The sequence below is a fragment of the Piliocolobus tephrosceles genome, chromosome 19 (genome assembly GCF_002776525.5).
Source record: "Piliocolobus tephrosceles isolate RC106 chromosome 19, ASM277652v3, whole genome shotgun sequence".
Lineage (NCBI taxonomy): Eukaryota > Metazoa > Chordata > Mammalia > Primates > Cercopithecidae > Piliocolobus > Piliocolobus tephrosceles.
This window is the reverse complement of record NC_045452.1, coordinates 36,200,589-36,214,151: the sequence shown is the minus strand read 5'-3', so window position 1 is coordinate 36,214,151 and position 13,563 is coordinate 36,200,589. Positions and strand designations below refer to the sequence as shown.

Genomic DNA, 13,563 nt, shown 5'->3' with positions numbered 1-13,563 from the left:
GCTTTTTTTTTTTTTTTTTTGAGATGGAGTCTTGCTTCGTCACCCAGGCTGAAGTACAGTGGCACGATCTCAGTTCACTGCAACCTCCGCCTCCTGGGTTCAAGCAGGTCTCCTGCCTCAGCCTCCCAAGTAGCTGGGATTACACCCATGTGCCACCACGCCCAGCTAAGTTTTATATTTTTAGTAGAGATGGGGTTTCAACATATTGGCCAGGCTGGTCTCGAACTCCTGACCTCAAGTGATCCACCCGCCTCAGCCTCCCAAAGTGCTGGGATTACAGGTGTGAGCCACTGCTCCTGGCCAAACTAAATCTTAAGAGAACACTTTTAAAATGTTATTTCAGTGCCAGTAGTTGCTTCAATTAAGCGCTCACTGGTTAAAAAGAATGTCACTAATACTACCTCTGCCCACCACCCGACAGTGGGTCCTGGCCTGGGCTCTTTGAGGTCCACCTCCAGCTGAGCCCCACCGAGGCCTCACCGTCCCTACCGGCAGAAGCCAGCTGATATGCCCCTGAGCTGAGGGCTGTCGAGGATTTGGTGGTCCAAGGCATCCGTGGGCTCACTGCCTGCCAGGCAGGGACAGCCCCTGCAGAGGAAGAGGCTGAACACTGGACAGGGGTGCCTGCCACTCCACAGGGCCTGTCCAGTGCCTATCCTGGTGGGTGAGCAGCAGGCTCACCACCTACTCAGGGCCCAGCACCACCAGGGCTGTGCTACAGGTTGCAAAAGGCCCAGTGGTGCCCGAGCCACTCTTCTGGTGAGGAAGATGCCCAGACACAGGGCAGCTATCAGCACGGGAAAGGAAAAGCCTGACCTTCAGGCCACATCACAGGTACTTGGTTGATTTAATAAGACTGAATCGTGGCTGGGCATGGTGGCTCACGCCTGTAATCCCAGCACTTTGGGAGGCCAAGGCAGGTGGATCACTTGACCTCAGGAGTTTAAGACCAGCCTGGCCAACATGGCAAAACTCCGTCTCTAGCAAAAATACAAAAATTAGCTGGGCATGGTGGTGCACATCTGTAGTCCCAGATACTTGGGAGGCCGAGATGGGAGGATCACTCAAGCCCAGGAGGCGGAGGCGGAGGCTGCAGTGACCCAAGATGGTGCCACTGTACCCCAGCCTGGGCGACAGAGCCAGACCTTGTCACACAAAAACCCACAGAAAATCCTGAATTGTAAAGCACACTAATAGACTGGTTCTGTCATTAAAGTACTAAAAGAAAGGATTATAAACCCAGTGTTCCTCAAATGCAGTCTTTAGGACTTTAACAGTCCTAAAGTGGCTGGTAATTAGCTGCATCTGTGTCCCTGTGAGGGCACCTGCCAAGCCTTTGAAGCCATGTGTTGTCTTAGGCGGGTTACATGTCTTCTTGCACTGCTGTTTTTGCTAGACATTTGCTCACATCCTTTTTTACATTTTTACACAAATAGCACAAATACGAACTTGAGCTTGGACCAAGACAGTAGTTCTGAGCTCAGTGAAACTCACAGCACTAGGGTGAAGTCACTGGGCACGGCAGTCTCTTGCTGACAGCCTGTGCTTTTATTTGACATCATCTTTTCGTCTGGCTCCTGCTGTCACTCTCTTGCTGGTGGGTTTTGTAAGCATTGGTACTTTTCCATGATCCCTTCTGGAAACCAGCCCCCGCGTGAGCTTTCAGGAATGTATCTGTTACCACCACTTTTCAGCAATTCTTCCTGCTCCCTTTTCCAAGGTCTGTTTCTCCAAGATTGGAGGGGGTCATTGAATCAGCCCAGGTGTTTTCAGCAGCGAACAAGAGGCCCCAGCCCCCAGCTTCTGCCCCAGGAGGGTGTTGGTTCTCTGGCATCTCTGTGGCCATGGGGTGCCACCGTAGCAGCCAGGGCCATACACTGCTTATTGGGGCCCCACCAGGGGATGCTGTTGCTCCCAGCCCTCTCAGCAGAGCCCTGGGACCCACCCTGTGTGGACTGCTGAGGACACATGCCCACTCAGACTAGTGACTGGCCAGGGAATGGCATGTACCCGTTGGCTTCTGTCGACTGAGGTCAACCCCTGGTCCCCATTCCCGCCCTCCCATCATCAATGCTGTGGGAAGAGGCAAGGTGACCTGAACTGTCAGGAATGAGGAAGGGGATGGATGCTGAATAGATTGACATCCATGACCCTGGGTTTTCTCCTTCCCCTACCTCGAGGGCTTTGGCAAGATTAGGCAAGTATGTAAGGAGAAGGAGTGGGCCTGGCTTCCCTGAAGCTGAGCAGTCAGGGCCTGAATAATTTGAATGGGATCCAAGTAAACCCCATGGCCCCACATGGCAGAGTCTCTGCATGGAATCCAGCCTGGGCTCATGACCCTGCTGCCTCACAGGCCTGGCACAGCGGTGCCTGCTAATTCCTTGCCTCTGGTGGGTAAGGGACTGATTGGCCCTGCTGATGGCAGCAGCAGGCCATCTTTGGAGCAAAGTTGGAGCTGAGTTCAGGTGCTGTCACAGCCTGACCGGGTGTGCACACACTTGGGGCAATGCTGACACGCCAGCCTCTTGCCACCTCGGCCCCCTCTGGACTTTGGGCACTGATAAGCGTAGGAGGAAAGCCAGGTGGGGACTGAGGGCAGCTTGGTGCTGGCCTGAAGGCACCCTTGGCACCATGAATGGCAGCAGGAGGCAGACAGGTTCCTGGGTGGAAGGGGGCAGGTCCTTGGTGAGGCCCCACCTTCAGGCTAGGAAGGGCTTGAAGGCTGGGGGCAAGGCTGCCAGTCCTGTGGACTGGAGTGGGAACTTACGGTGCCTTTTTCAGGCCTGCCCATGGCCTCCCTTGGACCAGTTGGCACAGCATGCACTTCCTCCCCATTGAGGCCCATAAAAGCCCCAGTCTCAACCAGAGCTGAGCAAATGTTGGGATGACCACATGCAGACAGGAGCAACCTACTCTAGGACCCCCTCTTTGCTGAGAGCTACGGAGATGATGGAGTGATGACAGGGAGATGATGGGACGACCAGCTGCAGAGAAGAGCTACCCTCTCTACTGATAGCTGAACACTTGTTGGGATGACTTGCCTAACAGAGAGGAGCTACCCTTTCTGCTCGGAGCTGAACAGATGTTGGGACACCCTGGCTGCAGAAAGGAGCTGCCCTCCCTGCGGGTTTCCTCAAAGCTGTTCTATCACTCAATAAAGCTTCTCTTCATCTTGCTCACTGTCCACTTGTCTACGTACCTCATTCTTGGATGCAGGACAGGCATTCAGGACCTGCCAAATGGCAAGGCTAAAAGAGCTGAAGCACAAACAGGGCTGAGATGTGCCCTTTGCTTGCCACATTACAGGTTAAGCGAAGGAGAGAAGAGCTGCGGCCCTTTGGGGAACCCAGACCTGGGAGCTCCCCAAGCCAGGGCTGTGATTCCCTCTTTGGGGCCCTGTGGTTCCTGGTGTCTCTAAACTTTTGGGCACCACCGTGTTCCCCAGTGCCACGCTGTGGAAGCTGCTTGCAGTGTGCTTGGTCTGGCTGACGCCTCACAGGGAGCCAGCACCTAGAGCTGCTCACCCTGCCGAAGCAGCTGGCATGTCTGACTGTGCACCGTGGCCAGACCCCACGTGCTCACACATGCCTCACCATTCCATGCCTGACTTGCCCTTGGCAGGCATGAGACCCAGGCCTGTAGTGTGAGCCGAGGGCAGCCTGCCAGCCCAAGTGGGTGAAATGAGCCCAGCAAGCCTGAGCCAAACTCGGGCAAAGGCCCCCCCAGCCACAGAGGTTTTGGCCGGAGAAACGAGACCCCAAACATCCCATAACATGACGGCATTTTCTACCCCAGTTTGCGGCACTTCCCTGTCTCCCAGTGCTGTGACGTCTGCTTGCGGCGCAGTGTCTGTTCGAGCCTGTCTGTTGTCTGTTCACACACTCGTGTCATCCTCCTGTGTCTGTGAAGTCTTAAACCTTTAGTTAAGTCAATACATGTCTGGTGAGATGCAATTCTCTATTGTGTTCACTAAATTAAGACTAGCTGGCATGTCTTTGTTGTTATTCCACATTACATACATTCTACATATTTCTAAACTTAATAATGTAGCTGGGCGTGGTGGCTCACGCCTGTAATCCCAGCACTTTGGGAGGCTGAGGCAGGCGGATCACAAGGTCTGGAGTTCGAGACCAGCCTGGCCAGCATGGTGAAACCCCATCTTTACTAAAAATACAAAATTAGCCAGGCCTGGTGGTGAGCGCCTGTAGTCCCAGCTATTCAGGAGGCTGAGGCAGGAGAATCGCCTGAACCCGGGAGGTGGAGGTTGCAGTGAGCTGAGATTGTGCCACTACACTCCAGCCTGGGTGACAGCAAGACTCTGTCTGAAAATAATAATAATGTTAAATAAATTTTTAAAAAATGTAGGGAACCTTTAAAAATCCTGAGGAGATAGCCCACAGACCACTCCTGGTCCACCCTGACCACTGATGCTGCCCTTATGAGGGCCAGGTGTGCACTCCTGGGTGTGGGCCCAGGGAACCTATTTTGACCCTAACAGGGACCAATCTGCACAGCTGAGCCAGCCTCTCCGCAGTCCCTGTCCCATCCACAGCAAACCCCCCAGACTTTCTTCTCATGGTCAAGGATTTGGTGACGCAGCTCTGAGCAAGTCCTGCTGGCCTGGAAAGCTCCTCTGTCCTCACGATGTTGTGGCCTCTGCTGTAAGAACATCTGTCAGGAGACAGGACCTCCACAGCTGTGGGCTCACTGGGTCAAGAGCATTAGCGCCCCCACCCAGGGGCTGACGGAGACCCTGTGTCGTGGGCATGTGTCCCTGGCTAGGAAGTCCTGAGCCAGCCAGGGTACTCCTGCAGGAGACAGCACCAGCTGAACCACAGCTTGGCCTCCGGGGAGCACTCACAGGCCACGAGGTGGTGGCACTTGTGGCTGCTGTGAGCGTCTCCCCCGGAGAGGGGCTGCGTCTGGGTGCTCACCAGCGGCTCCAGAGCCTGCCAGGCTCAGCAGACAGACGGTATGGTGCCCCCGATGGGTGCATGGCCCCAGGCACAGGTGTGCATCTGCTGACTGCGAAACTGTGACTCTTAGGACACTTCCATAACAATGACTATTTTGACTGCATCGAGAATGACTAGCCTCGGCCACTTCCCCTGCATTTTGCGTGGAGCCCAGGGCCCGGCTCACTGCTGTTGTGACTGTGTGAGACCCTCGCAGAGAGCCAGGGGAGGTGGCAGCTTGAGATTGCTGCAGCGGGGACAGTTGGCATTTAACGTCACTCTTGAAGATCGTTTGTGAGAATTTGGGTGTTTGGGGTTTTTAGTATGGCCTCAAACAGATTGAATTGCCAGTGCTACAGCTCCAGAGCTGAGAAATTGTATGTGGCACCCCACACGGGTGGATAGGCCCGTGCCCTGCCGTCCCTGAAGCTTACTCACTGTGCCCCTCTCCTGGCTTCTCTCCTGCCTCCCTGCTCAACAAGCTCCTAGAGGCTCCCCGAATATTGTCACTCCCTGGAGCCGCAGAGACCCCCACAGCTCCCTGCTTGGTGCTCTCCTCTGCAACCCACACGAGCTCCCCCTTCTCCAGTTCCTGATGCACACCCCTGCCCTCTGTAGGTGCTATGTACAGGGCCCTGCCAGCCTCCGAGGCCCACAAGGGCTTCTGGTTCAGGAAGGCTCTGTGATGACCTCAACTCCAAACCCTCCCTCCCCCAGCCCCAGACAGCATGCTGGCCCCCTAGCATCCCAAGAACACCAAGTGCCGTTTCCTGGAAGAGTGAATGCCATTTTCTGTCAAGAGAAGTTTCTACATCTCTGGCCTATGATTGACTGACTTGCTTTTGAAGTCCGTTCAGGACTACCCGCTGGCCTGCCCTGTTTCACTTGGCTGCATAGAGGGAAAAGGGAACTTTTCCACCGGCCCTAAGCAGAGCCTGCTCTCCAGAGACTGGCAGAAAATCAAGTGCCTGGGGAGAGCTGGGTGGAGGGAAAGCCGGAGGCTCCCCTGAGGCCCCGTAGAAGGAGTGCTTTCCGGTCGCTCTGGGAAGCCCTGCCCTTTCCTCCTCCCACCTGCCTCCCTGCCAGCGTCCTCGCGCAGCAGACCTGCAGGAACAATGCCGCCATGGGGGCCCGAGTGTCAGGGACCTCCCAGGCCAACACCACAGCCCAACACGGATGCCACCAACCTGTGGAGAAAAGCCCTTATTAGTGTCCACAACGGCTCTGCCTCCATCCTTTAGGTGGCTCAATGCCAGGGCATAATTCAAGCCTTTGTTGAGATGCCCAGAGACCAAGAACATGAAGCTATGCACATTATAATTTCCAAAACAATGTTGTAAAAGAACAAAGCTGTAGGACCCATACTTTCAATTTCAAAACTTACTACAGAATTACAGTAATCAAAACAGTGTGGTACCACCCTAAGGCCACACAGATCAACGGAATAACGCTGAGTCTAGAAATGAGCCCACATGTCTTAGCAAGGGTGCCAGGCCATGCCATGGAGAAAGAATTGTCTCTTCAACAAAAGATGCTAAGACAGACAGACATCCACAAACTCCCATGTTAAACCGTCTACAAAAATTGACCAAAAATCGATCAGTGAGTTAAATCTATGCAGATCTTAGAAGAAAACATAGCGGTTTATTTCCATGAACCTTGAATTTGCCCATGGATATGACACCCAAAGCATGAGCAACTGGAAAAAAATAAATAAATTTTGACTCCACCAAAACTAGAAACTGCTGTGCATCAAAGAACATTAAGAGGCCAGGTGCGGTGGCTCAAGCCTGTAATCCCAGCACTTTGGGAGGCCGAGACGGGTGAATCACGAGGTCAGGAGATCGAGACCATCCTGGCTAACACAGTGAAATCCCGTCTCTACTAAAAAAAAAAAAATACAAAAAACTAGCTGGGCGAGGTGGTGGGTGCCTGTAGCCCCAGCTACTCGGGAGGCTGAGGCAGGAGAATGGCGTAAACCCAGGAGGCGGAGCTTGCAGTGAGCTGAGATCCGGCCACTGCACTCCAGCCTGGGCGACAGAGCCAGACTCCGTCTCAAAAAAAAAAAAGAAAGAAAGTAAAGAGACCGGGACCAGTGGCTCATGCCTGTAATCCCAGCACTTTGGAAGGCCAACGTGGGCAGATCACTTGAGGTCAGGAATTCAAGACCAGCCTGGCCAACATGGTGAAACCCTGTCTTTCCTAAAAATATAAAAAATTAGGCCAGGCACAGTGGCTCACACCTGTAATCCCAGCACTTTTGGGAGGCCAAGGCAGGTGGATCACAATGTCAGCAGTTTGAGACCAGCCTGGCCAACATGGTGAAACCTCATCTCTGCCAAAAATACAAAAATTAGCCGGGTGTGGTAGTGTGTGCCTGTAATCCCAGTTCCTGGCGAGGCTGAGGCAGGAGAACTGCTTGAACCTGGGAGGTGGAGGTTGCAGTGAGCTGAGATCGTGCCACTGCATTCCAGCCTGGGAGACAGAGCAAGACTCTGTCTTTAAAAAAAAAATTAGCTGGGTGTGGTGTTGGGAACCTGTAATCCCAGCTGCTTGGGAAGCTGAGGCAGGAGAATCGCTTGAACCCAGGAGGTGAAGGTTGCAGTGAGCCAAGATCGCACCATTGCACTCCAGCCTGGGTGACAGAGTGAGACTCCATCTCAAAAAAAAAGAAAAAAAAAAAAGTAAAAAATAACCTACAGAATGGGAGAAAATATTTGCAAGTCTTATGATAAGGGTTTAGTATCTTGAACATCTTCTCCCAAAAAGTAACAGGAACATGAAAAGATGTTCACTCAACATCACCAATCATTAGAAAAAGGCAAATCAAAACCATAATGACGTAGCAGGACAAGCCACAGACAAAACTCCTCAGACAGCAGATTAAAGAAGGAAGAGGTTTTCCATTCTGCCGGAAGCGTCGGCAGACTCGCATCTTCAGAGCCGAGCTCCCCAAAGACAGAGTTCCCGGCCCTTTTAAGGGCTTGCACCTCTAAGGGGTTCCACGTGAAAGGGTCGTGCACATGTGATTAGAGTGGGGGGGGGGCGTTAACCGTTTAACCTCAGGCCTGGTCATCAGTGGCACCGGCTGGTCTTGCCACAGACTTCATTCCTGTTGTTTCTCAACTTTTACTTCCTCCTCCTCCTCAGAGACAGGGGACAGTAAGAGAAATGGCTTCTCTCCTCATTTCTCACTTTGAGAACCTCACTCACTAGTGGGAGTTTCTCACTCTCATCCTCACTACCCAGGTCTTCCTGCCAGTTCAGTTCCATTGATTCCTAGAGTTACATACTCTTGTTTTCCAACAGGGGCTAATCTGCATCTTTGAGGTCCAAACAGGTGAACCAGGTGTCCTCAGCTGGCAGCAACCCCAACAATGTGTCAATAGTCTTTTTGGATAAGTGGGCAACTGGGGCAGTTACTACCAAATGTTCAGCACCAGGATCTACAAGAAAATCAGTGTCTTTACCCCCAACTGTCATCCTGACCATAGGCTCTTTGGCGGCACTTGAGCCCGGTCCCCCTCAGTCCAATAACCCTTCTGCCAGGTTGAGCAGGGCCCCTTCCTCCTTGTCTGGGGCCTCCTGCTCTGAGTCACCTTGTTTTTTTTTTTTTTTTTTTTTTTTTTTTGAGACAGAGTCTCGCTCTGTCACCCAGGCTGGAGTGCAGTGGTGCAAACTCGGCTCACTGCAAGCTCCACCTCCCGGGTTCACACCATTCACCTGCCTCAGCCTCCCTAGTAGCTGGAATTGTGAAACCCCGTCTCTACTAAAAACACCTTGTTTACTTTTTAGCTGAGGGCATTTGTTCTTTTAATGTCCTATTTCTTTACAATAAGCACACTGGTTACGCTGCAAACTCTTGACAAACAGGCTGAGTTTCCCAGGGCCCCCCACTTCCCTTGACTCTTTGGGGGGACCCCTCTGATAGCTGCAGCTAGCAGGTCGGCGTTTCGCCAGGCCTGACGTTCACTCTTTGCGGTTTTCCCTATGGCTTCCTGCGTCCCTGTTTACAAACACTTGGTTAGCTATTTCTAATAACTGATGTATTCATCCCTGCAGACCCAGCCTGTTTCTGCAGTTTTCTTCTCATGTCTTCTGCGCTTTGACTAACTAAAGCCATGTTGACCATGCGCCGATTTTCAGGGCTATGGGGATCAAAGGGAGTATATATACGATAGGCCTCACACAGTGTCTTACAGAATTGTGCTGGACTCTTCTTTTCCCTGAATGACCTCAGAAACCTTGTTAACGTTTGGGGCCTTCTGGGCTCCCTCTTGAATCCTTCCAGGAGAGCTTCCCTGTCTCGGTTCAGCCTTTGCATATCCTCTCTTTTGTCTGGGGCCCACTGGGGGTCGGTTCCTGGGAACTGGGTCCTCATACTCTTGGGGGTTTTGGTAATCAGCCGGTGCATGTTCCTCCAGCCACTTAGTCGCTGCGTGGAGCACTCTCCGCCTTTCATCTGTGTTAAAGAGGAACATGAGCAGCTGGTGGCTATCAGCCCAGGTGGGGTTATAGGTCTGGATAAGTTTGGAGCAAATCAATTAGAGCTTGTGGCTTTTCCTATAGGACGGGGTATTGTTGGTCGGCAGAGGTGAAGGGCTGGTACACAAAAACACGCCTCTCCACCATCTGCCCATCTTCATCTATCCCAGGATACCGCTGCTCTCTCAGGGCATTTGTACCCAGTTTTGGGCCGTAAATGAGCTGCCAAGGGAGGGGTTTCTCCCGAAGCTTCACCTCCTCTCTTGTCTACTCTGGGTGGCCTAGGGATATGTTTGTCTTGCGGAGGCGCAAGCACTGCGGGCTCAAGAGGGGGCAGCCTCTCTCCCTGGTAAGGGGAGGGCACCACTGGGATCACTGGTGCTATCTCCTGCAATGGGTCTTCTGGTGCTGGGTTGAACAGAACTTCAGGAGTTGATTTCCCTCGGTGAGTGGAGCGGGATTCTCCCTTGGCTATCTGTCCCTTTCCTAACTAGCACTGCTGCTGCCTGCCTGCTTAGCCACTGGGGGGGTCTAGCACCAGCTGTAACCAAGTGTCTATGTATGGGAACTAGTCTAGGTATCCCTTACCAGTTACTTTGTGCCACACCTTAGAAACAAGGGACCTGTCCAGGCTTCCTTCTGATGGCCAACCCACTTCTAACGTTGGCCAATCTATCTCACACAAAGTTCTGAGTTTTCCTGGTGTCATAGTAACCCCACAGTCTCCACTAAATCCCTTCTTAGAATTTTTCAACATAGTTCCTAGCAGAGTGGGCTCACTTTGTGTCTGACCCATGTTTCTTCGAAATAAACCACCACTCTCACACCACACACACACCGCAGAACGAAGAACGGGTAAAAAGGGCCCACATGCACTTTTTCAGTTTACACCAAACCAGAATAAAAACCGAAATCAGTATCCAGAAATCCAAGCCACATCAAAACCAAATCCAAAGTATCAAGCAATTCAGGTTAAGTCAAAAACCAAAGTGCCAATTACAGGCACGCCGTGGGCTATCAGGCCATGCTTCCACTCAAATGGAGTGGGCAAGCTCCCAAGAGCAGACTTACCTGGTTTCAGACGTCCGGACTTACAGCGCCAGCTCCTTCCCGGTGTTCAGCTTCTGCATTGATCCTCCGCGGGGGCCTGCTGTGCACTGCTCTGGCGAGACATTCCACCGGGGCAAATGCCTACCCGGGAGCGCTCTCAGGATCCGCGTGGCTCAAGCTGGCCAGAGGCCCCACAGGGCTGTTCCACAAGGCAGGCCTAAGCGGTCTAACGGGCTGTCTCGACTGTCTGTTAATCACCTCGCTTCCTGGTCAGGGAACCAAGAAATGTAGCAGGAAGAGCCGCAGACAAAACTCCTCAGACACCGGATGAAAGAAGGAAGAGGTTTTTCATTCGGCCGGGAGCATCAGCAGACTCACGTCTTAAGAACCCAGCTCCCCAAAGAGAGTTCCTGGCCCCTTTAAGGCTTACGGCGCTAAGAGGTTCCACGTGAAAGGGTGATGATAGATTGAGAGCACATGTGGTTACAGTCGGGGGCGGGGTTAATCGTTTAACCTCAGGCCTGGTCATCAGTGGCACCAGCTGGTCTTGCCACGGACTTCATTCCTGTTGTTTTTCAACTTTTACCTCCTCCTCCTCAGAGACAGGGGACAGTAAGAAAAATGGCTTCTCTCCTCAATGAGACACCTCTTGATACACACTAGCATGGCTATAATAATTTAAAACAAGAAAATAACAAGTGTTGATAAGGACCTGGAGAAACTGGAACCCTCGCACACTGTTGGTGAGAATGGAAACCGGTGAGACCGCTGTGGAACACAGCTTGATGGCTCCTCAAGAAATAAACATGGAGGCCGGGCACGGGGGCTCACGCCTGTCATCCCAGCACTTTGGGAGGCCGAGGCAGGCGGATCACCTGAGGTCAGGAGTTCGAGACCAGCCTGGCCAACATGGTGAAACCCCATCTCTACAAAATACAAAAATTAGCCAGGCAGAGTGGCGCATGCTTGTAATCCCAGCTACTTGGGAGGCTGAGACAGAAGAATTGCTTGAACCCAGGAAGTGGAGGTTGCAGTGAGCTGAGATTGCGCCATTGCACTCCAGCCTGGCGACAGAGTGAGACTCCATCTCAAAAATAAATAAATAAAATAAAATAAATAAATAAATAAATAAATAAATAAATAAAGTCCGGGTGCAGTGGCTCACGCCTGCCATCCCAGTACTTTGGGAGGCCGAGGCGGGTGGATCATGAGGTCAGGAGATCGAGACCATCCTGGCCAACATGGTGAAACCCCAATCTCTACAAAATACAAAAATTAGCCAGGCATGGTGGCGGGCCCCTGTAGTCCCAGCTACTCGGAAGGCTGAGGCAGGAGAATGGCATGAACCCAGGAGGCGGAAGTTGCAGTGAGCCGAGATTGTGCCACTGCACTCCAGCCTGGGTGACAGAGCCAGACTCCGTCTCCAAAAAAATGAAAAAATAAAAATTAAACATGGAGTTACCACATTACCCAGCAATGCCACTCCTGGCTACACACCCAAGAAAAATGAAAAGAGGTGTCCCAAATAGCCCTGAATGTGCACAGCAGATTACTCACAAGGGCTGAAAAGCAGAAACAACCCAAGTCAAAATGTGCTCTATCCACGCAATGGCTTATTATTCGGTCACAAAAAAAAAACCAAGTACATGTGCTCTGACGGGGTGAAAATACTATGCAATGCGAAATAAGTTAGACACGAGGCCGCGATTGTGTGATTCCATTTATATGAAACGTCCAGAACAGGGAAAACCTATTTTAGACAATAGAGACAGAAAGGCGATTAGCAGTTGCCAGGGGAGGAGGAAGACGGGAGGGGAAATGATTGCTTCCTGCGGTGATGAGAATGTTCCGGAACGTGACAGAGGTGGTGCCTACACAACTTTCTGGATGTACTAAATGCCGCTGATCATTCACTTTAAGGTGATTGATTTTTAGGTAAGTTGAATTTCACCTCAATTAAAAAACCCAAACACTCAAACGGCTCCCACCAGCTCAGCCCCGAGCAGACGGCGCTGCCCGTGGAGGATGCCGAGCCACCCGGGCTTCTCCCTGCCCCCTTCCCTGTCCCCGTCCTGGACTCTTCTCTCTTTTGCCTTTAATCCACTCTGCCCAGTCATTGCTCGTGTTCTTCCTACCTGGCCGACTTCTCTCTCAGTATTTCCTTGGTGCAACATCCTAAGAGGAAGTTACATTAGAGAAAAGCGCATTTCATCTCACAGGCCGTAAATAGGGCCGTTTAGGAAGCCATGTGTTAATGAGGGGAGACGGATGCTCCTTGTCGTCTGCGGGGATAACGGGTGCCAGGCGAGGCAGTTACCAATCACGCGTGTGTTTAGGGCTCAGGAAAGCGAAGGAGAAGCGGGCCGGGGTGGCGGGGCCGCTCCGCAGTGCCCAGCACTTCAGACTTCACTTCTGGTCCCGCTCCTGGGTGGCCACGAAGTTCAGCAAGTCAATGGCGGTGACCACCCCGAACACCATCTGCCGCTGACTGGACTTCCCGGTGCTGTGGTCTGAGGGGAGAACGAGGCAGCGGGTTTGCAGGTGCCGCGGGAGGCTGGGTGGGCTGCTGCGGGGCAGGAGGCTCCTGGGGGCCTAGGGGACCTACCTGTGCACCGTGGGGACCCCAGGGCGGCCTGCTGGAGCCCAGCAGCCAAGGCTGTGTTCTTTTTTTTTCTTTTTTTCCCCCAAGACAGAGCCTCACTGTCACCCAGGCTGGAGTGCGGTGGTGCAGTCTTGGCTCACTGCAACCTCCACCTCCTGGGTTCAAGTGATTCTCGTGCCTCCCAAGGAGCTGGGACTTGAGGTGCACATCACCACACCCAGCTAATTTTTGTATTTTTAGTAGAGATGGGATTTTGCCATGCTGGCCAGGCTGGCCTCGGACTCCTGACCTCAAGTGATCCGCCTGCCTCGGCCTCCCAAAGTGCTGGGATCACAGGCGTGAGCCACTGGGCCTGGCCAAGCCTCTTCTGATATGAGCCCCATGGGGTTCCAGGCCAGGCTCTACCCCTACCCCATGAGTCCCATGGGCCCCAGGCCAGGCTCCACCCACCGCATGGGTCCCCTGGGCCCC

The 13,563-nt window shown here is 52.8% G+C and overlaps 1 protein-coding gene across 2 annotated transcripts in view; it reads right to left on the bottom strand.

The window, feature by feature from the left end:
- Positions 1-12,197: 12,197 nt before the first annotated feature.
- Positions 12,198-13,563, bottom strand: part of CBS (cystathionine beta-synthase) — a 27,961-nt gene continuing 26,595 nt past the window's right edge. For both annotated transcript variants that reach the window (XM_023192219.2, XM_023192226.2), the window contains one exon: positions 12,198-13,000. In XM_023192219.2, the coding sequence (XP_023047987.1) occupies positions 12,897-13,000 (104 nt within the window). In that variant the 3' untranslated portion in view covers positions 12,198-12,896. The remainder of the gene's footprint in view (positions 13,001-13,563) is intronic.